At 41.0% G+C, this 26,210-nt stretch overlaps 1 protein-coding gene across 1 annotated transcript; it reads left to right on the top strand.

Moving 5' to 3' along the window:
- Positions 1-702: 702 nt before the first annotated feature.
- Positions 703-13,622, top strand: HS3ST1 (heparan sulfate-glucosamine 3-sulfotransferase 1). Its single transcript, XM_044418203.1, has 2 exons — positions 703-860; positions 12,353-13,622. Exon 2 carries the CDS (start codon positions 12,439-12,441, stop codon positions 13,363-13,365), a length of 927 nt encoding a protein of 308 aa, XP_044274138.1. The 5' UTR covers positions 703-860; positions 12,353-12,438; the 3' UTR covers positions 13,366-13,622.
- The last annotated feature ends 12,588 nt before the right edge of the window (positions 13,623-26,210 follow it).

The raw sequence follows: 26,210 nt of genomic DNA, 5'->3' as shown, positions 1-26,210 counted from the left end.
TGTGGGTGGATTCTGGCTGTTATAGGTTTCCTAAGAATTTCATAAGAATGTATTACAATGGTTATTTTCTCCAAATGGTTATTTTCTATCACATTATATTTATTTATATTCCACTTTTTTCCTGCAAGAAATCCAAGGCATCTGTCCTTCTTTCCATTTTATCCGAACAACCACCACTCTGCGAGGCAGGTTAGGCTGAATCAAAGATTACCCAAAGTCTAGTGAGCTGCATGACCAAATGGGACTAAAACCCAGAGTCTGTCACCCTACCCATTCTGCTGCACTGGGCACTGTTTCTGGCATTTCTTTTCCCTTTTTTTAAATAAAGTGGTCGGCCCGTTTCCTGGTCATGGAGAAGATGGAGCACTAGAGAAAATGTCTCCCTCGGGCCCAGCACCGCGCGTGTTCGGGGCGGAGGTACAATTCCTGGAGAACCGTTCGAGCCGTTCTCTACCAGAGGGCCCCCGCATCGCCCACGGCACTGGAAACACCGACCTGGCCAGGTACAAGGGACTGGCTCGGCGCCCCGCCCCCGCTGGGCGGAAGCTCGTACCTGACCGAGGCAGCAGCTGCGGGCGGCGTGCGCTCTCGCTCCTCCCGAGCCGTCCCCTCCCTGGAGCGCGCGTCCGGACCAGCCCAGGCTGCCTGCCTGATCCCGCCCCCTCGGGGATAAGCGCGCTCATTCGCTCGCCTTGCCTGCCTGACACCGGGCATTCGCCGTCGCCGCCGCCGCCGCAGACACGGTCGGGTCTCGTCCGCGCTGTTCTCCGCCCGCACTTCGTGCTCGAGCGCAGCGTCCGCACGCCCCAGAGTGGATGGCAGCCGCGGAGCGGGACAGGGTGCCGCGCCGCCTTCCTAAGGTAAGGGACCTCTCGAGACAGGTCGCGGTAGGGACGGGTGTAAAGTTAGGGCGCGGGGACGGGCGTAGCCAGCGCCACAGCATTCCGCGCGGAGATTTCGTTGGAGGGGAGAGGTTGCAGGCGGGCGGTTGAGTGGAAGGGCAGTGGGAAAGGACTCCGAGCGTGAGCGCACGGCTGCGGAGTGCCGGAGGGATACCGTGGAAGGCTGCTTGGGGCGAAAGCAAAACGACCGGGAAGGAGCAGACTTTGGCCAGCGGGAATATGCAGCGCGCACTAGCGGGGTGTGCCCGTGTGAAAAGCGGCAGGCGGGCGCTGACTGGGGCCGTGGGGAGAGGCAGGCGGCGGCGATCCCGCGGATGCCACTTGGAGAGCACCTGCGGGCGCGGCCCGCACAGCGCTGCCTCTGTGCGCTCGCGCCTCTCCCTCAGCAGCTTCGAGGTTCCCGATTCCCGCCCTCGGCTCGTCCCTATGCACAGCTGCCCTGGGAGGCTGCATGCCTCGTTGAGAGAGCAGCGCTCCTCCACTCTCCTCACGTGCCGCGCCGACGAGGCAGTTAACTCGTGTATGAAGCTGTGCTTGCCGAAAGTCCATGTTCAGTCTTCAGAATAAGAATGGTGTAGTAGTAGTTCAGGTACAGTGTTCACAGTACTTCACGAATACTGGCGACTTGCAATCTCTGCAAAAGCCCTATAATGGAGCAATATTGCGCGGAGTGGAAACTGAGGCTCGTTCTCTGATCCTCCGATGAGGAACACCCTCAGAACATCAGCTCTCTTGGAAGCAGATGAGCTGGGCTTTAGCAGCAGGGAGCTGAGGGGAGTGTGGTGCCACCTTAACAGCTATCCGCTTAGTTACAATTGTGACCTTTTAAGGAGGACAGTAAGCACAGATTTGTGGTTCACTGGAAAAAAATGAATTCAGAGATGTCAGACTGTACCCTTATTTTTTTTACAAATGTAAGACCCACCTTACAGCCCACTTTGGTTCTTTCTGAAAGAGATCCCGAAACAGAACTAGGTCCATGCACTTTCTTGCTGAGGCTTAGCATTGCATGAGAAATGCTTCAATGTACGTCATCCCCATTCTACAGATCAGTGGGAGTTGGTGAGATGCAGCCACCAGCAACAGAGTCAGGCAATAGGAACATTCCTGGCAGACCACCAAGGGTCAATAGAGCAAAAGCATCTAGTAGCTGAGCACTGTTGTGTAGTGGGCTTCCCCCAGTGGTCTACATGCTTCCAGATGCAAAAGGTCTCATGTTCAACCCTGGTATTTCCAGATAGGGCAGACACATACTTGTACCTGAAGCCCTGCAAAGCTGCTGTAAGTACTGAGCTAGATGGACCAATGGTCTGTTCATTCAGAACACAATTCAGTGGCCACTAGACGCTGTCTAGATGCCTATGAGAGAGTTCCAGCTCCAACCTAAGAAACGCAGTCTGGGATGGGATCTGGTGGAGCACCCACCCATCCTTTCCACACCAGCTGCAGCTCTAAGGTCACAAGATCAGTCTTTGAACTGGCACTGGGAGGTCAGGAAGGGTCAGGCTTCATGGGGATATGATGGACTCTGCTGGCACCTCAGCTTCTGCTCCTCATAAGCAGGCACAGAAGTTACATGGCTGAAATCTGCAGCCTACATGTTTTGTGGAGCAGGAAGAGAACCAAGTAATCCTCACTTCTGCACTTTTCCCACCATCCATTGGATGTCCATGATCCTTTTCAGTTTGGTGGGCTATGGAGAGCCATATTGGATAGTGTGCTGAGTTTCTATGGCATTAGCAGGCAGAAACTGTGAACTAGCCAACAGAACTATTTGTTTGTTTGTTTCCATTGATAGAAAATTATTGCCATTTTCTATATTACTTCTCTCCTGTAGTAATCTAGTTTTACTTTTTCCAAATATCCTTAATAACATAGAAACAGAGCAAGTCAGAAGGGGCCTCTTGGGCCATGTAGTCTGACCCCCCGGCTCCAGCCAGCTCTGCTCAGGCCGTATGCCTCATACAGCATCCCCTGCAAACCAGCCACCAATAAGCCAGGCAATATCACAAAAAGGGAATAATATCCCAGATTTTTGTTGTGTTATCTCAAATACATCAACATAGAGGATTCCATAAAACTCATAAACCCCTCTCAGAGATGGATAAACAAGAAGTTATGTTTATTCAGGTACTCTGAAAAAAACAGAATCTGTATGAATACCAAATCATTTTTATTGAAACTCCAAAAGAAAGGTCTGTGGCAAAACTGATTATCACCAAAGTTACCAGGTCTCAAATGAGAAAATAAATTAAACTATATCTGTTACATGTGGCTTCATTTTTCTTATTTTTTCCTACATCTTTAGGCATAATTCATATATATGTAGTTTTCCCCAGCAGCAACTTCTAAAACTGGCTACATTTCTTCTAACTAGTGATTTTTGGACGTGAAAAACTTAAGTTATTTATTACTTATACACCCCAGCTTTAGCAATGTACCAGTATCATAAACCCACCACTAGCAGTTCATTCAGATGTGAATTTGTACAGCGTGATGCAGCTTTGTCACAAAGTCAGATTGATTTAGGCCCTATTAAAGTAGCACATTACAACTGTAAAACTGTCTGCTTACAAGTAAGCCCCATTGGGTTCAGCTCCCTGATAAGCAGGTATAGGATTGCAGCTTCAGTGCAGAAGCAGTAGAAACAATAAAAATGCTTCCTCGTGATCTAGCTCCATGGTAACCTCAGTAATATATGGAAGGTTGGATAATCTGGGATCACCCTAATTATAGTGTTACCTCCAATGCTGGCATCCCTCCTCCTCTGATGATAGCATGTTATAACATTAGGGCAACCTAAGTGCTCTAGCTTTATAATTGGCAAAGCTAAATGAAACCAGGCCTCAGAGAAGTAATATGTCTGCATGTATTTAGTCAGCTATCATACTTTTCATGGTAGTTTCTGAATGGATGTTAGTGAAGAACACTTCATAGTTTAATTAGTTGTCTGGTTGAATGATGGGCTTTGCATGTGAAGCCTTCTTCCATGATGGATAAAAAGCACCCATGCCCTGTACAGGCTGTTCATAACATGCATTACAGAAACAAATGACAGTATAGTGAAGCAGCACAATATAAAAAGCCACTGTGCTACCCAGTATTGCAGAGATGCTACAAATATCATGCCCAAATATGCCAGTGTAATATTTAGAATTGGGCTGCTGGGTTGAGTGTAAAATTGTTCTGTACAGTACACTTTCTGTACTGTGCTTTGTTTCTTGATTGGCACAGACTGGTATGACAGATTGTTATCTTTATTCATTTTCAAAATGCACAAAAGTACAAATTAATATCATACACCAGCTAAGATCTCAATAAAATAACAGATGCACACATCATGCTTCATGTTAATGGATACTGGAGGAAGGGGGAAATAAGATTTCAAGCAATCAAAAACACATTGGTTAAAAAACATAATCAAATAGCTTCAAAATCAGAATTTGCATTCTAACTTCATTGATGCATTGTTCATACAGAATAGGAATATATTATCAGAGTTAACAAAGAGTAAAATTTTATTTAAATTCCCTGCAAAGCTACACAGAAATGCTGTAACACTTAGCAAGAACATTTTGTTCCAGATTTGTGAAGCAACTCTGCAAAACATTTTTATCATTGGTGGACACTAATAATCAGGACATAACTTTTAAATTAAGCTGGAAAGGCTATAAGAGAAGATTAAGCAATGTGATGGAAATGCTGGGGATGCTTGTGTAAACTACCTGTACTTAAAAAAAAAACCCTCTAATGTACATAGGAAGCTGACAAATGATTTTTTCTAAAACAAATTATGAATCAGCTAGGTGAGTCTTTGGGAACAAAAAAAAAAAAAGCTTTGAATTCTTTTAACTTCCTGGATGTTTTAATAGCCTATTGCTTTGACAAAGAATATATTGTACAATGACTGCAGGATGGAATCAGGAAATAATTCTGATTTTCGATTTTCAGTGAGTTGGAATATTTGTTACTGAGGGAGGCAGATGAAATGGTTGTACTCTTCTACACTGTACATATATTAAATTTAAACATAGAGTTTGTAATTTGATACAGTGGATTAATTTACATTGTATTACATTCTGCAGAGAATTTGCAAAGGATAGGAAAGGTTTTGTGCCGGGAGGATGTACTATTGCATGCTTGCACATATTTAGATAAATGTGTGGGAAACATACCGTATCACAAGGTGGAACTGCATGTTGCCTCTGCAGATGCTTTACTCCAAAGCACAAGTGCAGGCGTAGCATTGTTAGGGTACAATTGGAGAGAAGGGAGTGCTGAATTCCTCCACTTCATCAAATGTGTCACCCCACGGTACACACAGTCACACTTCTCCATTACTAGAGATGGACAAATCAAGTTCCTGTGTATTCATTATAAGTTCATTCCATACAATTTCCACATACATCTAGTAATAAAAATAAACAATTTTCCACAATATGCCCATTAGTATATGCTATATTTGAGCCAAGTACTGCATTGCAAAATTCTGAGAAATGTATCATTTGAATTACACTGTGTTTCAATCTGCATATTAATATGGGAAATTCAAATCAGAGCAGCTTCCTGAGCTTGATTATAATATAGTCCAAACAGAATTGTCCCCAATTGTTCTCATCTCAGTCCCAGAGGGGTAGGGAAACCGGGACCATGGCACATGGGAAGGAGAGGTTTGAGCCTCTCATCTCCACAGCTGCTGGTTTCCTGAAATTTGGCTTCTAAAAAGCTGTTAAAAACTTTCCTTTTTGGAACCCTTTCAACCCTGTGTGGGAGTGTGGATTTCAGGAAACAAATGACTACAGAAATTCCTTGCAAACAGGTTAGGGTTAGGGTTATCATTCTAAATGTTCTAAAATAAAGAATTACTCTCCTGGAGGCCCCAGCTGTTGTCATTCCAGCCTCTGATGTTGTCCTCCATCTTTCCTCTTTCCCAGTGTACCGAATATATTCTTGTTATTGAAGATACTTGTAGTGTGCCTTTAACATTTCTAGAGGTGGGGTTCAAATAGTAAAAAAGGAAGTGCAAGTTCAACTACTATTATATCTATTAAAATAATATTTGAAAATTGTATCAAAGCAAATATCAAATTTAACATTCAAACTAGAACAGAACAATATGAGTGCCTTTATTTCTGATTCTGTGGTCTGTTCCATATATATGGGGGCGGGAGAATGCATCTGTAACTCCACCCCCTTTTGCCTCTGGCCTACCTACTTGTGGAATGCAGACCAGACACTCCGCTGTAATGTGGTCTGGAGAATAAGCTCCCTCACCTGTCCTATAAAGTGACAGGTGAAAAATAGATTCTTGGTTGTTTCATAGTTAATTATAAATCCCTGTAAATTATGATGCCCTATTTAGAAATATGAATTCTGTAAGGTATTACTTCTTCTAGGAATAGAATGAACATCTAAACAGGTTTTGTTTGGTATGAAATGTTCTATTCAGAAATACATAATTTCTAAATTTAAACTATTCAAAAGAACATTTACGTATTGGACTATTTGTGGTTTCAAAGCTCTGCCAACAAGAGAAAGAACTTGCCATACAACCATCATAAAAAGTACTTGCAGAAAGAGCTGTTGTTAAAAGGAACAGTGGGAGGTACATTTTTTTAACCACAACATTTTGCCTCTGACGGTCCCCTGTTCCGTACATGTGAGGCATATTGGAATAGGGGACCTCCTTTTGCTGTCTGTGAGAAATAAGGAAAGGGATTTACTGGCTAGAAATAACAAAGCAACTGGTTCCTTTATCTCTGGTCTCTCAGGAGAGATTGGAGAGAAGCGTTCCCTTGCTGGTGCTTCATTAACAAAGTAAACTCTGAATGGGTCTCCATGGCTCTTCATGCTGCAGTGGACTGAAGGCTGAATGTAGACAGAGAGTTGTGCACTCCTGGTTTACCCCTGTGCTCACATAACATTCCTCAACAAAGTTATACAGGCATCACAATACCATGACCTTCAAAGCAGATGTAATACAGTGGTTCTAGTCAGAGTCTGACTAGAAGTGAGAAGGCTCAAGGTCAGAGGAAGCTCACTGAATAACCATGGCCAGTCACTAAATGCTATCCTAACCTAATTCACAGGGTTGTGGCAAGGATAAAATGACTTGCGAAGTAACGCTTTACGAGATGTATGTATTACCCTCTCCACCTGTGCCACCATGTACTCCAGTAAGGTTGGGATATAAATATACTAAAATAAAATTAAACATACAGCCTCAATTTTTAGTTCATACAGAGTAAAAGTAACAAAAAATGTCAGTGAAGATGCCAGTAAAGGGGGAGATGGAGAGACAAGACTGAAATTCGTTGATTCAGAACAGATAATAGTAAAATGGGAATGAAATGAGCCTACCAGAAACTTACCGTTATTAAGTGTCTTGCATTTCATGCCAGCTGCTCAAAGAATACAGACTCTCTTTAAGAATTTTTGAGTATAGTGCTGATTTGAAGGAGAACTAGCTGAGGTACCTACTAGCTAGGTAGCTGGTGTAGAGAAGTCAATTCTAGGAACAGTTTCATGCAGCACAATAAATTTTTATCTTCTGAAGCTGAATACTTTTGTTTCTTAAAAATATACACACACACAGCAGAAGTCTGCCTTCAGAGTCTGCCTTTCAGCTTTTAAATGGAAATGCCACCAATCTCTCATATCTGGGTGTAGGAAGCAATCTTTTATTACTGTGTGATACTCTTGGTCCATCTAAGCATACACTGGCTATTCTAACAAAGTGGCTTTCTAATGGGGACTTCCCCAGCACAGAATCCTGAAATTTTTAAACGGAGAATACTAAAAACTGAAATCAGCCTCTTATACAAGCAAAGCAGTTGTTTTACCTTTGAGGATGTACCTAAGCCTCAGAAAAATACAAGTTTCCTAATTCCATGTTTCTTAATGCTAACAAGACCATAATATTATTTTGAGAGATCCAATATAAGCTATAGACTGCTTTGCACTGATATACCACAGTTCCATCCCATATACACAATGATTTAATTCAGAAGTTATTGTTCTTTAATTCAGAATCCCACATTTCTGAAATTACAGCATGAAGAAATGGGCTTTTTCTGCCAGGCCACAGCAATGGCGATATGGAACATGGATGCATACCTCTGTCAGTGTTTGGGGTCTGCAAGTCCTGAAGATGACGGGTGAATATTGTTGCAGTGGTTGCTTCCAGATTTAAGTGAATGGACTTGAAATCCATCAAGGCTCATCTGCCTGCCAGCTGAATATTGCACTTTATGCATATGATCAAGTGAACTCTAGTCCAAGAAAGCTTATGCCATAATAAATTTGTCAGGCTTTAAGGTGTCGCTAGATTCTTGGTAGGGGGGCTTCTTTTTTTCCTGAGAAGGCATAACCCTGCAACTGCTCTGGAAGCTGATTATTGAAGTGCGTTGTCCCTTCTGTCCTGCCACCTACCCACCAGCTGTCTGCCCCTTCTCCTTATGCACAAGGAGTGCTGGGACTTCATATATCATTTTTATTCCCCTTTTGTTCTCCTCTTCAAGGTGGTAAATTGGCTTTATTTAAGAAACCACCTTTAATATAAAAGTAAACTTTTAAAATAACAAAACAGGGCTATATGAATAATTTATTTTCTGTTCCTCTGGCCCATTCAATTTCCTTTCAGAATCAATTTTTGCTTTTCTTTGTGGTTCAGTTGTACTTTGCATTGATTTCAATGGAGCTCAGTCATCTCAATTATTTTTGGCTCTTCCACTATTGCTTCCAATGGTCATTCTTGTCCTTTCTTCTACTAGAATGTGGTTTCCCATCACTGTCTTAAATTAACCTGATCCATAATGTCAACATGATTTACAACCCAGTGAAGCATTTGTATGTAAGATAATTTTGTCCTGTTAATTTTGAAAGGGCTAGATTGGATTAAATCAAAGTACTTCATAAATTATCAAAATCCAGTTCTGGTGTTCTGTCACTCTAGTATGGCCAAAAGACAAAACTAGGATGGGGCTGCATAAATAAGCAGGCTTGGCCCTGGTGTGGAAAAAGAATTTGGGTTTCAGTCAGCAAGACTGAGGCAGAACAAGGACCACCTCTCTAGTGGTATATTCTCTCTCTCTCTCTCTCTCTCTCTGCAGTATGCTTTAGAAATAAAACATGCACCAATTCTGATCAGGTATTAGAACATAGTGAATACTTTATAATTTGGCTTAGCATATAAGCATTTCTGATGTCTGTCTTCGGGCTGGCCCTACCATTACACAGGCTGATGTACCCAGACTGGAGAGTGGAGTGGGAAGAAGAGCAAGTTACCCCACTCAGCCCCCCCTGCCCCTGCTCAAAGGGCCTGCCATTGTTCCCCCACAATTTCAGCCAGTTTTTTGGAGAGCTCTAACAGCCCGTTCCTGCCCTGGAACTTGCAGCAGGAAGATAGCAACCTGCAGGGCTCTCTGGAGTACCCTGCGGAGCACAGTGGCAGCTACCAACACCTCTGGCTGATTGGCAGTGGCCCTACCTATTTATATGCTCAGGCGGCCAGTTGCTCTCTCACTTGTGTGGCTAGCGCACCCAGGTGGATACTCAGTTGCTCCTGCTCTTGTGCCCCAGCCACGGGGTTTCCTATGAGAGGTCAACCCATTCCTGGCAGTAGTTTGGCTGACCTCCTGGAAGAGCCCTACAGCTAGGATACAAGGCAGGAGTGAGCAACAAGCCAAGCTAGCCAGCTATGCAATCGAGTGGACAAGATGACTGGCTAAGCAAGCAGATGGTCAGTGTCAGAACTGCTGCCCAGCTGGAAGTGACAAAATAGTGCACTGGGCTGCCTATCCTTTTGATTTTGCTTGTTTTCTGATTTTCCACATTTTCAGCATGAAAAAATAGAATTTTCTGGCACTTTAAAAATTAAAGTACTTAAGGTAAAAGATGCTTCCATGCACATGTATGGTTCAAGAAATTCAAGAAAGCTTATACCAGGGGAGTCCAACTTTTCATACCTCAAGTGCCACATGAGGACTTCAGCATGGAAGCTCAGGACTGCACAGTGAATTACATTTCCATATCATAAATCAGTCTTTGCAATATATGTATTTAATTTAATATACATGATTAGAGAACATAGGCAGCTCCTTCTCTGACCACAGCCCAAGCACAGTGACTGCTCCTCTGGGATGGCCCATCCCTTCCCTGTTTCTCCCATGCAGAAACCCTCCCATGTGACCCCCTGGCCCTTCCTTCCTTCCTTCTCGGAATTGGCACGCTGAGCCTCCTGTACGTGAGCCAATGAACTCACCCCACAAAGAGCACAAAGGCACTCATCAACTGGAGTGGTGTGGAGCATGCTGGGCAAGCTTTCCCAAGGCCGCTGTCCCATTCCACTCCCTTCCTGAGGCTCAGGAACAGAGTGGGTTGGGCCAGTGGCCTCAGGAGAGCTCACCACAATCATGCCCATGCCATCGCTGGGATCCAGGCTGGAGGGGGGTGGCTCCCAGTGACAAGCAGGCCAGAGAACAAGAGCCCAGGGGGCGCGTTCAACCTGCACGCCACATGTTGGACCACCCTGGCTTAAACCACAGTGAACAAGTTCATATTTATTGTTTAAGGTATCACAAAAATCTTTGCTGTTTTGGATGTAAAAGACTAACATGCCTATCCCTCTGGATATGTTTTTAACTGAGGCAAAACATTTATATGGCAGACACAGATTGGTTATATTCACATTGTTAATAATATCAAGACATTCCAAAATGATTTTTTCAAAATCCAGACCACTGTACCTGTTGGGGGGGGAAGCAAAAGGGGTGGGGTGAGAGGAAGGAGTGGAGTGGCCGATGCAACCTTCATTTTGAGGCATTCTTGAAGTGGATAGTGGGAAGGGGGTGCAGCTACAAAGGGTTTTTTTCTTATTACATTTGTATCTCAACTTTTCTGCCTCCTATAAAGGAACCAAAGACAGCCTTAGATGGCTCTCTCATCTACATTTTAACTTCATAACAAACCTGGGATTTTGGATTGGGTTAAAGTCACCCAGAAAGCTTCAGGGTCAGATGGGACCTGGGAGCTGATCCCCAAGTCCCAATCCAGCACTCTTAAAGGCTCTGCTACTGGCTATGCCTTCTGTGAACCCTGCACGTTTTGATGAGATCCACACACCAGGGCTGTCTTAACAGCATTATGGGCCCCAGGCAAAGCAGTGTACTGGAACCCCTACGACAACTACTCACAGGAATAAAAATGTAAAAATGAAGGGTTAACATACACAGATTAGTATGGGGCCCACGGGCAAGTGCCCATCAGGCCCATGAGTTAAGACGGCCCTGCCACACACCCATGTTTCAGGATTCTTTCAACTTGGCAAGAAGGGCATCTACATCTAAGAAGGCAATTCCTACTCTAAGAGATCCACATTCAGATAAGGTTGAAAAAGAAAACATCTTTGAAGGGTTTACAGGTACCTTGGTGGTAGAAGGCAGAAGTAGATAAAACCTAGAAAAATTTTGAGTTAATAAAGCTAGAGATAATTTTAAATGGTGTGCTGGGAACTTTTCTGTATCAAACATTTGTCATTCACTTGTCAATCTCTACTTAGGGTTGTTTCCAGATTCTTTAGACAACAATGTGATGTTACAGTTTCTGTGTCCAACCAGAACTTTCATTTTAGAGCGGGTAAAACACAATATTTATTTGTGAAAGTGTGATTGTATCTCATGTCTTTACTGATTGCTATTCTGCTGTATCACAGTGCTGATTGACAGCCTCATGTAGAAAAGCCCCCAATCAGTTCTACTTTTGGAATCACCACAGAACTGAGGTCTAAGCAGTGCATGGTTTCCTTCTCTGCTTCATAACCTCTAGGTGGCACTATAGTATAGTGGAATAGAACAAATGCACAAGAGAAAATTAATGATTTCTTTCACTTCCACAATTTAACCTGCTGTTAAAAAAAACAAAGAGAGAGCTGATTAGACACAAAAGCAAATCTGGAACTCATTATGTCATAAAGAACCTATAAGCAACTGTGAGTTGATGAATAAATACAGATGCATCACATACAAAAACTATTTACTTTTGTCTTGTTTATCATCTTGCCCAGTTTGCACAGCTTTATGATCTTGAGTTGAACTCATAAAGGATGTGGATTTATCTGGTGGGGGAGCAAGTCCTTTGGAATTTTTTTTTGTGGCCATTATAGCTACCTTTGCTTAATAGAAAACGTATCTGTAAAAAAGCAAGCACAGAACACCTTTCTTGTACCAGCAGAGCCCCATCAAAAACCTGGTGTAGAAACCATGCATTCTAAATGTATGTTTAGTACAAGAATAATAAAAATTATCAATATTTCTCTAGGTGGGTGTTGAATATTCATAAGGGCAAGATAATTAGATCAAATCCCTTGGACCTTATGTTGACATAAACATAATACTGAGTCCTGGTGCATTATTTGAAGTGATATTGCTAACCTGCTTCTTTTTTGTACCTAGTGAATATCTATTTCATCAGAAAAGAACCTCAGCTTCCTCACAATGGTCTCCTGTTTGCCAGTAGCGTGAAAGACTGGACCTTTGCCATGGCCATTTTTTTGCTGGGGGCAGCATTGCTTATTGCGCAACCTCAGGCAGTGCCTTCCAGACCAGCTACCAGCTCAAAGGCTGAAGCTAGTGCTCAGAAAGAGCCCTTTAAGAAAAATGACTTCAAAGAATGCCTCAGTCCAAATGGAACACTCCAGCAACTTCCACAGACTGTCATCATTGGTGTGAGGAAAGGTGGAACAAGAGCCTTATTAGAAATGTTAAGCCTGCATCCAGATATAGCAGCAGCAGAAAGTGAAGTCCACTTTTTTGACTGGGAAGAACATTACAGGAATGGATTCCAATGGTACATTAACCAAATGCCCCTCTCTTGCCCCCATCAGATAACTGTGGAGAAAACTCCAGCGTATTTCACCTGTCCCAAAGTGCCTGAAAGAGTTTACAAAATGAACAAGCTTATCCGATTGCTTCTTATTTTGCGAGATCCAACTGAGAGGGTTTTGTCAGACTATACGCAAGTATTCTTCAATCACATGCAAAAACATAAGTCGTATCCCTCCATCGAAGAATTCCTAGTTAAAGATGGTGAACTGAATACAAACTACAAGGCAATAAACAGGAGCTTGTATTATGTTCACATGCAAAACTGGTTGAAATATTTTCCACTGGATCACATTCACATTGTAGATGGGGACAAGCTTATCAAAGATCCATTCCCAGAAATTGTAAAAGTAGAAAGATTTTTAAAGCTGTCACCTCAGATAAATGCTTCAAACTTTTACTTCAATAAAACAAAAGGCTTTTACTGCCTAAGAGACAGTGGTAGGGACAGGTGTTTACATGAGTCAAAAGGAAGAGCACACCCCAAAGTAGATCCAATTTTACTTGAAAAACTGCATGGATATTTTCATGAACCTAATCAGAAATTCTTTGAGCTTGTTGGCAGAACATTTGACTGGCACTGAATATGGTGTCAAATTATAGAAAGCACATTTACAAATGAAAGGTATTTAAACTGTAATTTATTTGAAAATCAATTAAATACTTCTCTACAGTATTAGAATTCTGATTGCTATATAAACTAGTAATATTTTTCTACTTGTTAAATTAAAAAAAAAGTTTTGTAATGTTTTTCATAGATGTTAACAATGTATTATGAATATGAAAAAATATTTCATGGAAGGATGTCTCTTAAGATTGCAGCTTTTAAAATATGTGTATATATGCCAAAATACATGTCTGGAAATGCAACACTGTTTTCCCTTTCCCCCAGTCCAAGCTTTTGTTTATGCTATATAAGATCTTCACTAGAGTGGTGTTAGGTTGGTGGTGATCAGCTTAAGGTGTCATGGGAGCTTTCAGGGGGTCCTTTCACCAATTTTATACATGGTATTTTATTGACAGGTTTTCTAAATGGGATTGTATTGAAAGGGTTTTTTTTCCCAAAACTTTTGCTTATATGCTTCCCTGGGTCAAGAAGACAATGGCTGTTCTGTCCAAAACACAGTTATACAAGGCAGAGCTACTGACAGGGCTTGCTGCTATAAAAAGCAAGGGACAGTGGAAATGGGGTGTGATGGTTCCATTCTGAAGAAGAGGCACTATAGGGAAACATAATCTTGGGCAAAAAAGCAGGGAGGAGTTTATTTTATCAGCCACCAAATTGCTCACCAAATTTAGTGTAGGAAGGCAACATCCTAAAGCCATTAAGAAATTGGAGGATCAGTTGGCCATCTGTCCCACAACTTGTCCAAATTGAATGAAGGCTCAAGGAAGAACTTCTTACGGCTGTTCTTTGTGACTGCATCAGGTTTTGCTAACAGTGGCTTTATGGTAAGTGATGTATCTTATTCGAACTTTGGCAGGTTATTTTTGAAAACAATTGGAACACATCTCATTCATTTCTCTGTCAGTATTTATGAATTTCAACCAAATGATTTTTAAGGTTGCTGCATGTTTGAAATCTTTTTAAAGAATGTATCTTATAATACTCTCTAAATTCATAACTTGTAATAGAGTGATGCATAGCGGAGCTGGCATAGCAATGCTGGCTGTAGCCATGTGGCCATCTGGTCCTGTCTCTTCCTCACTGCAAGAAATCCTCAGCATCAGCATCTCCCACTCAACTTTCCAGACTCTTGAAGACCTCCAGGGAGGAAGTGTTATCCTCAAGTAATTGGTTCCATGGTTGAACTGCTCTTAGCAATAGGTATTCCTAATGTTCAGCTGAAATCTAGTCCTCCTCACCAATTTGTTGTTCATCTCTAGACCTATTCTAATTTGTCAACATCCTTTTTAGCATGTGGTACCCAGAACGGGATACAGTACTCCTACTGAGGTATGAGGGGTGTAGAATAAAGTTGGGATTATTATTTCTCATGACTTGAAAACATGGATTATAATTATACACTAAATTTTCATGAGGTTTTTATTGCAGCCCTGTCTTACATGCAGTCACTGCTATCCCAAGTTTCTTTTCACATTTTAATTTGACATCATGTGATACTGTGAAAATAGAGCTGCAATATTTTCCTCACCACCCTCACAACACTCCCCCTTCTTTGGCTTCAAAATTTGAGTTAGAAACATCAAGATCGCTTCTGGTGGTTTGTTGTTTTCTCTTGTATGTCATAAGCAGGCAAAAATAATCCTCATTTCATAACAGATTCTCCTGCTCCACAGAACTAGGAACAAGCTCCATTGTGTACATAGTGTGGATTACATCCTGTAATTTATTTTGGCCTACTACTGTTTTGCCTATAGATTGATGACTCTGGCTTATTTTAGCCAACCTAGATTCTGTAGTATGCTTTGCAGTTAAGGGCGATTCTCATATGTTTTTTCCTCTGCATGGAGCTATATAAGCATGCACAGAAGTAGTGATCGGCCATTTAATTAGTGTTGCAAGTGATGCATTGAAAAGGAAATGACTTTTGTGATTACATAGAATGTCAGTGGCCTACTGCGTGTACTATTTCATGCACACCAGGAGTTATCAGAGAGCTCATGTTAGCTGAAGACCAGGAAGACCATTTCTGAATTTTTCAGAGGCCTTTGCAATGTTCACATGCTCATACTTTAACTCTCTCATGAGCAGTGCCATCTAGTGGTAACTGCTTCACAGCTTTGATTATGTTACAGCCATTTTTGACAGGACTGGATCCCAGTGTAGCTTTTATAATTATAAATGGTTCGATAGTTATGGGCATGGCAGAATCTTGGTTTTGGGCTCTTCAGTCCAGATGTAGAAGGGATGAGGAGTTCCGTGTCGATTCAAAGACAGTAGAGATACCTCCAGTAGTATCCCTTAAGATTAGTCTGTCTTGTGCATGTACTCAGGCTTGAGCAGATTTTGTAACAAAACTCCCACACATTTCTACACACACATCTTTTGCAAAAGTCATTATCCTCTACAAATAATACTATAGGCAAAATGCCTATTATACCTTGCTTAAAATATGCTTGAGAAACAGATAATTGCTTTACAGGACAAGCTGGCATAATCAGCATTTCTGTAAGCAGCTTCAGTGCTGCAGGTGTTCGCACTCCAGCTGATAATCCTAGGTGTCTATTCAGCAGCGGCATTCTAGGTAAGTTGAATGTGGCTTTATAGGAAACATTATATGGCAAAGAGCAAATGTAGATGCAGCCTTTATTTTCTTCTAAAGCTATATTATGTGTGTCCACAGCACTGTTCTGCCATCTGTATGTCATCACATTTGCTGGAAATCTTCATATATTTATTGCATATCTTTCAGAATGTTGCCTGTTAAGGTTAACCCCTTCCTAACCCCATACCTAATACAGCTTGTAGAAAAAGCATAATATAGCCATAATACCACCATATAAAACTAAAATATTATAGCGTAAAAGTAAGTGATTTAAAATATGTAGAGAATTATATGTTGAACAGCAAACTGAGATAAAAATAAGTTCTCACCATTTGTTTAAAACCCAGGAGAATAAAGGCAATACATACAACCCTAGGGAAAGAATCCCACAAACATGGGGCCACTACTGAAGACCCTACATTTTATATTGACTGGTCTAGTAGATCTCCGAGTCTGATCTCTCAGTGTCCAGTTTGGCTCATAATGAGTGCAAGCGGTTTTTCAAATAACCAGGCCCCAGATGTAGGGCTTTCAAGGCATTTAAAGCAGAGGTGGGGAATTCTCAGCACACAGGACTGATTAGTCCAACTGAGGTTCCCCATCCAGTCTAGCAGCTTCTTCCCCTGGCCAGGTCCTTCTGCTCTAATCACCAATTAGCACCTGAAGCATTTTGTCCACTACTTAGCACTGAAAAATGTTTTCCTCTTTCAGTAATTCCTTAGTAAATCTGCTTTCCCCTGTAAGGAAGAAAGTGCAGAGCCAAGGGAGGGGTGCTTCAAACCTGCTTTTTTCTGAGGCTTGTACTGCTTGCTTCTAAGTAAGGAAAGTACCATGGCTGTTGGTGTCAATAGAACTAAAGGATGGAGTCCTTTTGATAAAGCTCATCCATCATATTGACTGATGTCGATTAAATCCTGTAACAAAGCCTAAACCCAGATTGAAACTGATCCAGTTAATGCCCTGTCACAACCTTCTCAAGTACCTTCCCTGAGAAAAGGGCATTTATTACTGTGTGGTCCCTGCCTGATGGACCACAGCAGGAGTTGCAGGACAGCCTCCTTCAGCAGGAATAACAAAAGAAAGGAAACCTCAAGTGCCTATTAGAAATTTTTATTGTGCCACAGTAGTGATCAATCTCCACCCAGATCCATTTGCTATTTCCTGAACCCATCCAGTCATACCCCACTCCTAGCTACCTCCTATTAGCCAAGAACAGCAATGATTACGGGATATTTCATCAGTAGCATTGCTGCAAGCACTTTGTCCACATTTGGATGTAAAAACTGAAATGGTCTCTCAAAATCAGACAGAAGGTGGCATCAGGTACTATGATTGGGGTTGTGGTAAGAATAGCATCAAGCTTGCCATACAGACAAGTGATTTTTGTCCTCAAGTTGAGAAAGAGTGACAAAGGGGTCAAGATTTCGATTCCTGCGAGGAGTTATTAACAATGCACAGACCATCTGAAGTGCTCTGCTGGATGCAAGTAGGCAATGGAAGCAGCAAAAGATGCCTTCTTTGCTGCTTGCACCACAGTACAGGAGGAGCAATTGTATTCTAGAAAATGTCTGGCCATCCTCCCTTGAGACACCATTTACACTCTAGCAAGATTTGACTGGTTTCATTGTCTACAACTCTCTGATACAGCGAGAAGCGGAGAGAGCTCTGCAGCAACAGAACGGGCAGTCAGATATAACCAAACTGGTGGTCCTCTGCACTTACCCACTCCACAGTGAGACTAGGACCTCAGCAGGATAACCAGCTTCCTACACTGGAAAATTCCAGAGTGTTCAGAAATCCATTGGATTTTATTACTCCCTTGGGGTGGACCATCCAAATAGGTTCCCCACCCCCTTTTCATGGAAGTAATGTCATGAGTTTAACTCTTACCATGTCAAGATCATTACTTGGACCCAACCTCCTACATGCACTGCTCAGAGCCAAGACCAGACTGAGGGTGTGCCCTACTTTCTCTGTTGAACTGATGACAAATTCAAACATCCCCTTTCGTTGTTGTGGAGCCAAGGATGCCCTGGGCTGGAGTTGCAGAGCTGAAGTCACCACTATCCTGGGTTTCTCCAGTGTCACACCTGAAGCCATCTCTGCCACTTCAGTCAGAATATGAAGTCAAAATATTTAAGTTACCCATCCAGATTTCATTCAGGCCCAACTCTGCTTAGCAGCCACAATTAAGCAGGATCAGATGTTTCAGGCTGTACAAAAGGTTACAGCAAGATTTGTAACAGAATCTAATCTATGTTTCTCAGACTGACCAATGCAATGTTTTCCTTAATGTTGTAATTCCTACATTTATGCCACATTCACCTCTGTTGCATGTCTAATATTTTCCTTCACTATATTTTGATAGGTTGCTCCTCTACAGCACTCCTTGACCAGGTTTCTCTATTTGATCATACTCAGTTCAAGATTCTTTTAACTTAAGTATCTCAATTCTAACATTAATCTCTACCAACACATTCTCTTCTTTTCAATTCTCTATGCCTTTATTCACTTCACATTGAACTCAGGTATTTCCTCCTTTCTCATCAATGCACATTTGCAATAGTTTTCCCTTACCTTTGGAATATTCTCCCCCTGAGGTTTACTTCATGCTATCCATTATCATTTCCTAAAAGCCTTTAAAGAGAACCACTCTGGCATACTTGTTACAGAGCTGGATGGAAACCTGGGAGATCTGGATTCCAGTCTCCATTCTGCCATAAGACTCACTGGGTGACTTTGGAACCATCTCTGGCAGGAGGCAGCACTGTTAGATGTACAAGACATTCTGGGGCATGCATTCATTGCAAGGTGCTACAAACAACAGAAGTTCATATTGTGGAGGGGGAGAGAGAAAACGGGTTTTGAGTAAACAATGCTGTTCCTGCTTGTCTGCTAGAAGTATCTCCACTGAGAAGTAGTGTGCTCCCATTTTCCTTTTTTAAGGGTTCGCCATACATGTCTATATTTTGGTAAGCTGCACTGAACTAATGAAGCAGTTTTGAGAGATGCATCTTTTGAAGAGACTGTTTCTAGCTGCCTTTTAGGTCATGGAGGTTAGCAAGAAGATTTTCAAGGGTGGCACATTACAATACAATGCCCCAGAGCTGTATTCATCAATAAGATTTGACTCAGAGCCCAGTTCAGCTCTTCAGAAAACAGTCTTATTTTAGACCTATTTGGAGGCTATTCACTGGCTCAGGTACCAAACCCAACCTGTGATTTGAAAAACTGGCCCTTCATGCCTTCCATTGACTATCACAGAATTTTTTTAAAAATGAAAAGATGCTATTTTTGGTCAGCACTTTCAAAGCTGAATTGTGAATGAAGCCTCAAGCAATGCCCAGCTTTGTGTCTGGTTGCTTCAAGTTGAAACCCACGTCACCTTAGGAAGCACCAGAAATTGTCTGAAGGGGCCCATTCAGCTTGGGCTTTAGGCAATCCAATAGACATTCCTAACAGACACATAGCACAACGTCTAAACACTGATGAAACTATTGTCCACCACCTCTTCCCATGGTGCACTTACACTATTGTTGACTTTTTATGAAGCTGCTCAGCTGGGTTTGCGTTAGAAGATCTGGAATGAATAGGGTGGTCTGGTCGCCATGACTGTCCTTGTGGGTCTTGATCCTGTCCCATAAAGACCTGAAAAAAATGGCTTACACCACCTCCTTAAATTCATTCATTTGGCATTTAAAATATTTTATTCCATCTAATGTCCAAGACAGATCTCTAGAAAGTTTATAGGAACAAAAATCTTTCATTTACGTGGCCATCTTTCATGCCATCTCCCCCCCCCCCACCACTGTAACCAATTCAGCCTTTTTCTAAAACCTCCAGCCTGGTACACACCCCAAGAAGGTATACATGAAAAATAATATTATGTGCTATAACTTTTCTCAGTTTTACCGAATATGGATTCCCATCAGACCATCCCAGACTGGAATTCGGAGCATTTGAGTTTATTTATTTTATTTATTTTTGGATTTATATCCTGCCTTTTTCCTACAAAGGGCTCAAGGCAGCTTACATCATTCTCCTCCTCCATCTTATCCCCACAACAACCCTGTGAGGTAGGTTGGGCTGAGAGTCTGTGATTTAGATATTACCTTCCTTCTGTTATGGCAGTCACAATGAATCCACCTGCTAACCTATTAAAAAAGTATTCTGCAAGTCTGGAAACAAGCCCTTGAAGCTAGAATGTCTTAGGTTTTCACACCCACCCTGGTCCCTAGACCCACCTAATTGCTAAGGCCCTTTCAAGCCTCTGAATCCAGTCTGGTTCCTGGATGCTATATGGGGCATTACCCACTTCCACCTGTTCCTAACAGACTGGTAACTTGCCAAACCCAATTCGAATTGATATTTTCCCTCACAGCTGCCTGAAAACTAATTCTCCTTTTGTGTCTGGTGATAGCCAGAGAGATCCAAAGCCGCTGTTTCCAATGCCGCTCAATCCCAGCACGGCTGCCACAGTTGTCATTCCAGACAAGATACCATTAGCCATCATGCTCCACAAAGTGCCGCAACAAAAGCATTTACATCTGCTTGTTGCTTTACCTTATACTGAAGTAAGGGGGAGGGTAGGAATGGCCTGAAACGGGTGTGATAGTGGTTCAGATGTGCTGAATGCAGCTGCTTGTGCAGGGCTGTGTACCTTCCCCATCAAACAGTGAGTGGTGCCGATCTTTACTGAGGCATTTGCATGCTTAACTAGAGCTGTGCTTCCCCCTTGGAAGCTAGTAATGCTGGCATAACCACAGGGACTGGATGGGAGTGAGGCCAGAGGTTGCTCTGCTCCGCTCTTACTTCCTAATCTGAGCAGGAGATATATCTGTGCCACAGATGCCGCTGTCTGTAATGTGTCATCTTCAGACGCAAGGACACAGCTTTGGCAAGAAAGAAAGAACATGAGTGAAGGGCAGGGTGTTTCTCTCCACAGAAGTAGTTTTGACTTTGCTGTGCACAATGCTCAATGGGCTCAAGTTGAACTCAGTAAACAGTTGTAGAGGCTTCCAACGTGGAGGCATTGTGAGGGGTGGGGTGTAGTTGATACTTCCCAAGGTGGACTGGGAAGACTGGTAAAGCTCACTAGGTGACACTAGGAACAACCACTCTCTCCAAGCCTAGCCTATTGCACAAGATTGATGCAGGTATAGGTGAGGGATAATATTGCTTCCCTGCTTCCTCAGAAGTCCTGCCAGGGTGCACCAGGGTCACACTGACATTATACTGGCATCAGATTTGTGGGTTCTTGATGACAGTTTACCTTTTGCCCCATGTAGATTTATTCCTGTTCTTTAAAAAGCCAATTTTTTGCAACACGGTTATTTTTATTATGCATGTAAATGCATAATGATTTATATATCCAGTTTTCCATTAAGGAGGGATGAAACATTTTGATGAATAAATGATTTGCAGCCTGCTTGGGAGAAGGAAAAGGAGGGACATTCCCTTTCAACTCTTGTAGCCAGGAGATAAGAAAATGAAAATCAGTGCTAAGTAAATATAAAAAAGAAAAAGCTGTGAACAGGTTGATATATTGCCAAGGCAGAACCATGGAATCCTGCCGCCACTCAATCTGAACACTCCTTTTCTACAAAGAATGCTTGCTTATCCTTCTGGTATTTTGAACTTGACCCACCTCTGTGCTGTTTGTTATTCCCATAACAACTGCCTGCAAAAAAAAAAAAAAAGTGGGGGATAAGTACATCCCAATTTTTAACACCCAGTTATGGTGGCTGCATTGCATAAAGCTCCTTGCATCTATTCATCTGAAACTTGTCAAGCTTGATATTTTCAGCAAGATACTTTATCCTTTCAAATACCTCCAAATTATCCTTTCAAATATTATCCCAAAAACAAAAGTGTGATTGACAGTTCCTGAAAACAACAAACAGTCTCTGCACTTGTCTGAAATCTAACAGACCAAATCCCAATCTTACTATTCCTGCACATTTCATCCAATTATGAAAAGCAGAAGTTAAAGTTATTTCTTTATTCTCAATGACAGTCAACAGGAGGCATGCAGATTCAGATTTCCAAACTGAAATGAAGGTTAGGGCTAAAGCTGAAGCGGGCGGCCTCCCAGCCAGGCTGTTTTCTGAAGTGCCAGATCAGAGCCTGAATGGAATTATGCCATTGCGGTTTTCTTGTGCCAGCGTCAGGGACTGAAGTCAAGCAACTTGCCCCCGAGTCTGACTCGTGTCAGTGACTCGACTTGAACTTGACTCGGGAGCAACGTGTGAGTGCCTCTACCTGACCTGACTCAAGATTTCTACATTTTTTTTGACTGCAGCAGGATATCTGGGAAGGGAGGCACGAACACAACAGAGGCAGTGGGAGGGAGGGAGTTTCAAGGGGGTGGGGCAGGATAGGGATTGTATTTGTTTAAATAAATTGTGGTTGAAGTAAAGGACTTCAATGCATCACTGAGAGAAGTGCAGATGGGCACATTACAACTCTTTCACCACCTCCCTTGGCTCTTGAGACTTGACTCAGAACATTTTTGCAATGACTTGGGACTTGACTTGAGACTTGGAGTAAAGGATTTGAACTCATTAATGTCTTGTAACACTTGGAAAACAGGTTGAGTGTGGTGGGATATGAAGACAAGGAAGAGACAATAACTGTCATGCTGCAACTGTTCGACCCACTTACATAAATGCACATTGTTTCCTTATTTCAAAGCACAAAATCCTATCTTAAATTTATATGAGTGTTTTCCCATTTAATTTTATATATATTCCAAGACTTCACAGGGGAAGTGGGGAGTCACCAAAAATAATTTTCACCCATTGATTATGATTATAAAATGCTCAGAGGCAAAACAAAATCCCCTCCCCCACCCCGTACTTTCCTAGCAGCAACATTGCAATGAAATCCAATTCTCATTTCCCCAGCCCTGGAGTAAAATGTAATTTGAACCCAATTCTGAGTACAAGGCTTTCTAGTGGAACTTACTCTCTCAATTATGGCTCCAAAAGCCTATTTTATGATTGTCCGTTGTGCTGTTTTCTTTTTTCCCTTACATCAGGGAAAAGTAAGATGCCATACATTATTTTCTAAACTAACCTCAATTTAAAAAGAGGCATGTCCCTTCAATATGCAAAGTTTGCGAAAGGCTATACTTTTTTCTGATAGACATTAGACATACTCAAGGATTGATATGTGCTGGATATCAAGAAACTTAATTATGAACTTAGATGCTGTAAAGATCCAGCCCAAGATCCTTTCTGATCATAATCCACTAGAAATAATTTGGCAAGAAGAACAATTTGGAAGAAAATGATGGAGACTGAATGATAGTATTTTACTACAATAAGATATTTTCAAGAAGTCAGAAAAAATTGGAAGTTTTTTTAGACTAAATAATGCAAGTGATGTCTCTATAGCAACAATACAGGAAGCCAGTAAAGCATATATGAGAGGAAAGTTTTAGCAATGTGTCTAAGAAAAAGAGAGAAATTGGAACAAATTCAGATATCAAAAGACCATCATATAAAAGCAAAAGGCAAATCAACTGTAACCAAACTTAGACAATTAAGAAATCAACTAGACATGATAAAGACAGCAGAGACAAAAAGGTTGAGATTTTTAAAACAAAAACATTCTGAATATGCAAATAAACCAGGAAAATACTTAGCATATTGTCTTAAGAGAGAAATGGAAAGAAGATCTATAACAGGGATAAAAAAGATGATGAAATTACATATGTTGAAAAGGGAATTCATGACCAGTTCACAAGTTTTTTTCAAATTGGTGTTATATAAAAAACACCAATTTCAGAAGACCAAATGGAGCAGCATATAGAAGAAACATGACTTGAAAAATTTACCTCTGAAGAAAATACTGAATGATACTATTACTATTCAAGAACTATCACAAGCTTTCAGAAAATTTAAAAAAACTATAAAGTACCTGATCCAGATGCTATGCATTACAAATGTTTCAGGGAAAAATAATATTACCACTTCATCAAGTAATGAATGAGATTAAAGAAGAGAAGCTATTACTGCCAGCATGGGAGGAAGTCCACATAACATTGATATATAATGAAGGCAATGATCTTACTTTGCCACATTCTTGCTGACCTATTTCATTATTAAATGTGGAATACAAACTTTTTACCTCAATAATGGTTAGAACACTGATTCCTATAGATCAGACTGGATTTGTTCCCAAAAGATTTATGAAAGATAATGTTCATTTTGTGATTGACACAGCTGAATTGCTTTCAGGAGAAGAAGGAGGAGACAAAGAAGAAGATGAAGAAGACGAAAAAGAAGCAGCAGCATTTTTTCTTCTAGATGTGGAAAAGGCTTTTGATAAAGTGTCTTGCCCCTTCTTATTGAGAACTCTTCTATACTTAAACCACTGTTCAAGTTATATTAATTGGATTCAAGTAAATTAAACTAAACAGCATGCTAAGATTTTAATTTATGGAGTACTAACTGACAACTTACAAATGGAGAAGGAACATGCTGGGGATGCCCCTTATTGCCTCTTTTATTTATTCTTGTATTGGAAATCTTAGCAAAAGATAAGAGAAAACTCAAAAATGAAAGGCTTAAAAGTTGATGGAGAAGAATATAAAATGAAACGCTATGCCAATGATATAGTCTGGACCATTCTAATCCACCTCAATCTATTCAGTATATAACAGACTGAACTGAAAAAATTGGACAGGCTACAAAATTAATAAGAAGAAAATGAAAGTTATATTAAAGTTTGGACTGAAACAGGAAGAGGAAAGTATAAAAAGGATTTCAGGATGTGTAATAACTTCAAACCCAGTCAAATATTTGGGGATAAATATAATGGGACATAATGATACATAATTTCAAGATAATGACCAAACAATGTAGATGTTCAGAAATGATCCTCTAAAATGGACCAATTAAACATATCATGGTTGGAAAGAATTTTCATTATAAAAATGAATGTACTACCCAACTGAATTTTCTGTTTCAGATGATACCAGTTTTTAAACCAGAAAAAACTGTCCAAGAGTGGCAAAGATAACTGAATGCTTTTATTTGGAATGGTAAAAAGCCAAGGATTAGATTCAAAATCCTATAAGATGGAAAGGAGAGGAGGTCTCACAGTCCCTAATTTAAAGCTAGACTATTATGCAGTTGGCCTGGTTTGGATTTCAGGTTGGATTATAAATGTTAATGATAGGGAAGAGAAGTTAGAAATACCAGATCTCAAAGCAGGAATACACAATCACTGATAGCCCAAAGAGTCATGAAAAAGGCCTTGACATCAAATAATAATGTATTGAGATGGCCTAATAAAAATTTGGTGTTCTTTATGAAAAAAAAAATCAGTCCTCCGATTTCTCATTTGATATCCCCAATTGAAGCATATGGATAATACTTAAGGAAAAAGAATGACTTTATAGCCTATGGTGATATGATTGGCCAACAAGGATGAGTTAAATCTTGGCAACAACTAAAAGATGGAAGGAAGGCTATATAACAGCTTGTTTACAACCAATTGGTCTCAAGATTGAGAGGGGAAATACAAGAGAAAAAGGCACCTTAAGAGACCTGAAGGATTTTGAAAAGCTGATTGCACAACAAAATAATTATCTATTAGGAAGACTTCATAAGCAGTTACTTAAACATGATACTGAAAACGAGCAAGATAAGAAATGTAGGACAGTTTGGATAAAGAATCTAGGAGAAGAAATATCACCGTGTCAATGGGAAGTTTTATGGAAGAAAGACATTAAACTGACAGCTAGTCAAGCACTAAGAGATAATTGGTATAAGATGTTTTTTGGTGGTATATTACAGCAAAAGATATAGAAAAAATAAAGAACTATAATGGAAAATGTTGGAAATGTAATAAAGTAGATGGGACTTTCTATCATATGTGGTGGACTTGTGAAATAATTAAAAGATTTTGGAAGTTGATACATGCAGGAATACAAAAAAAGCTTTAAAGCTAAGTTTCCTATGAGTCCTAAAAATATGCTTTTGAACATAATGCCAGACACTTTTTCAAAGAACATGTCAGAGTTATTCAAATGCATGATAATTGCAGCAAGAATTACATGGAAAACACCAGAATGCCCCAAAATTGTAGATTGGAAAAATAAGTTGGCAGAATATGCAGTGATGTTAAAATTAACTAATTATGTAAACAGAAGAGCTATTAAAATTTAATGAAAATGGAATTTCTATTAT

Source organism: Varanus komodoensis, unplaced genomic scaffold, assembly GCF_004798865.1.
Source record: "Varanus komodoensis strain SLA01 unplaced genomic scaffold, ASM479886v1 scaffold9, whole genome shotgun sequence".
In the NCBI taxonomy this organism is placed as follows: domain Eukaryota; kingdom Metazoa; phylum Chordata; class Lepidosauria; order Squamata; family Varanidae; genus Varanus; species Varanus komodoensis.
This window is presented reverse-complemented; position numbering and strand designations above follow the sequence as displayed.

What these genes read in the sequence shown, in the direction of transcription:
- HS3ST1 (XM_044418203.1), top strand. Translation starts at nt 12,439, where the DNA reads ATGGCCATTTTTTTGCTGGGGGCAGCATTGCTTATTGCGCAACCTCAG.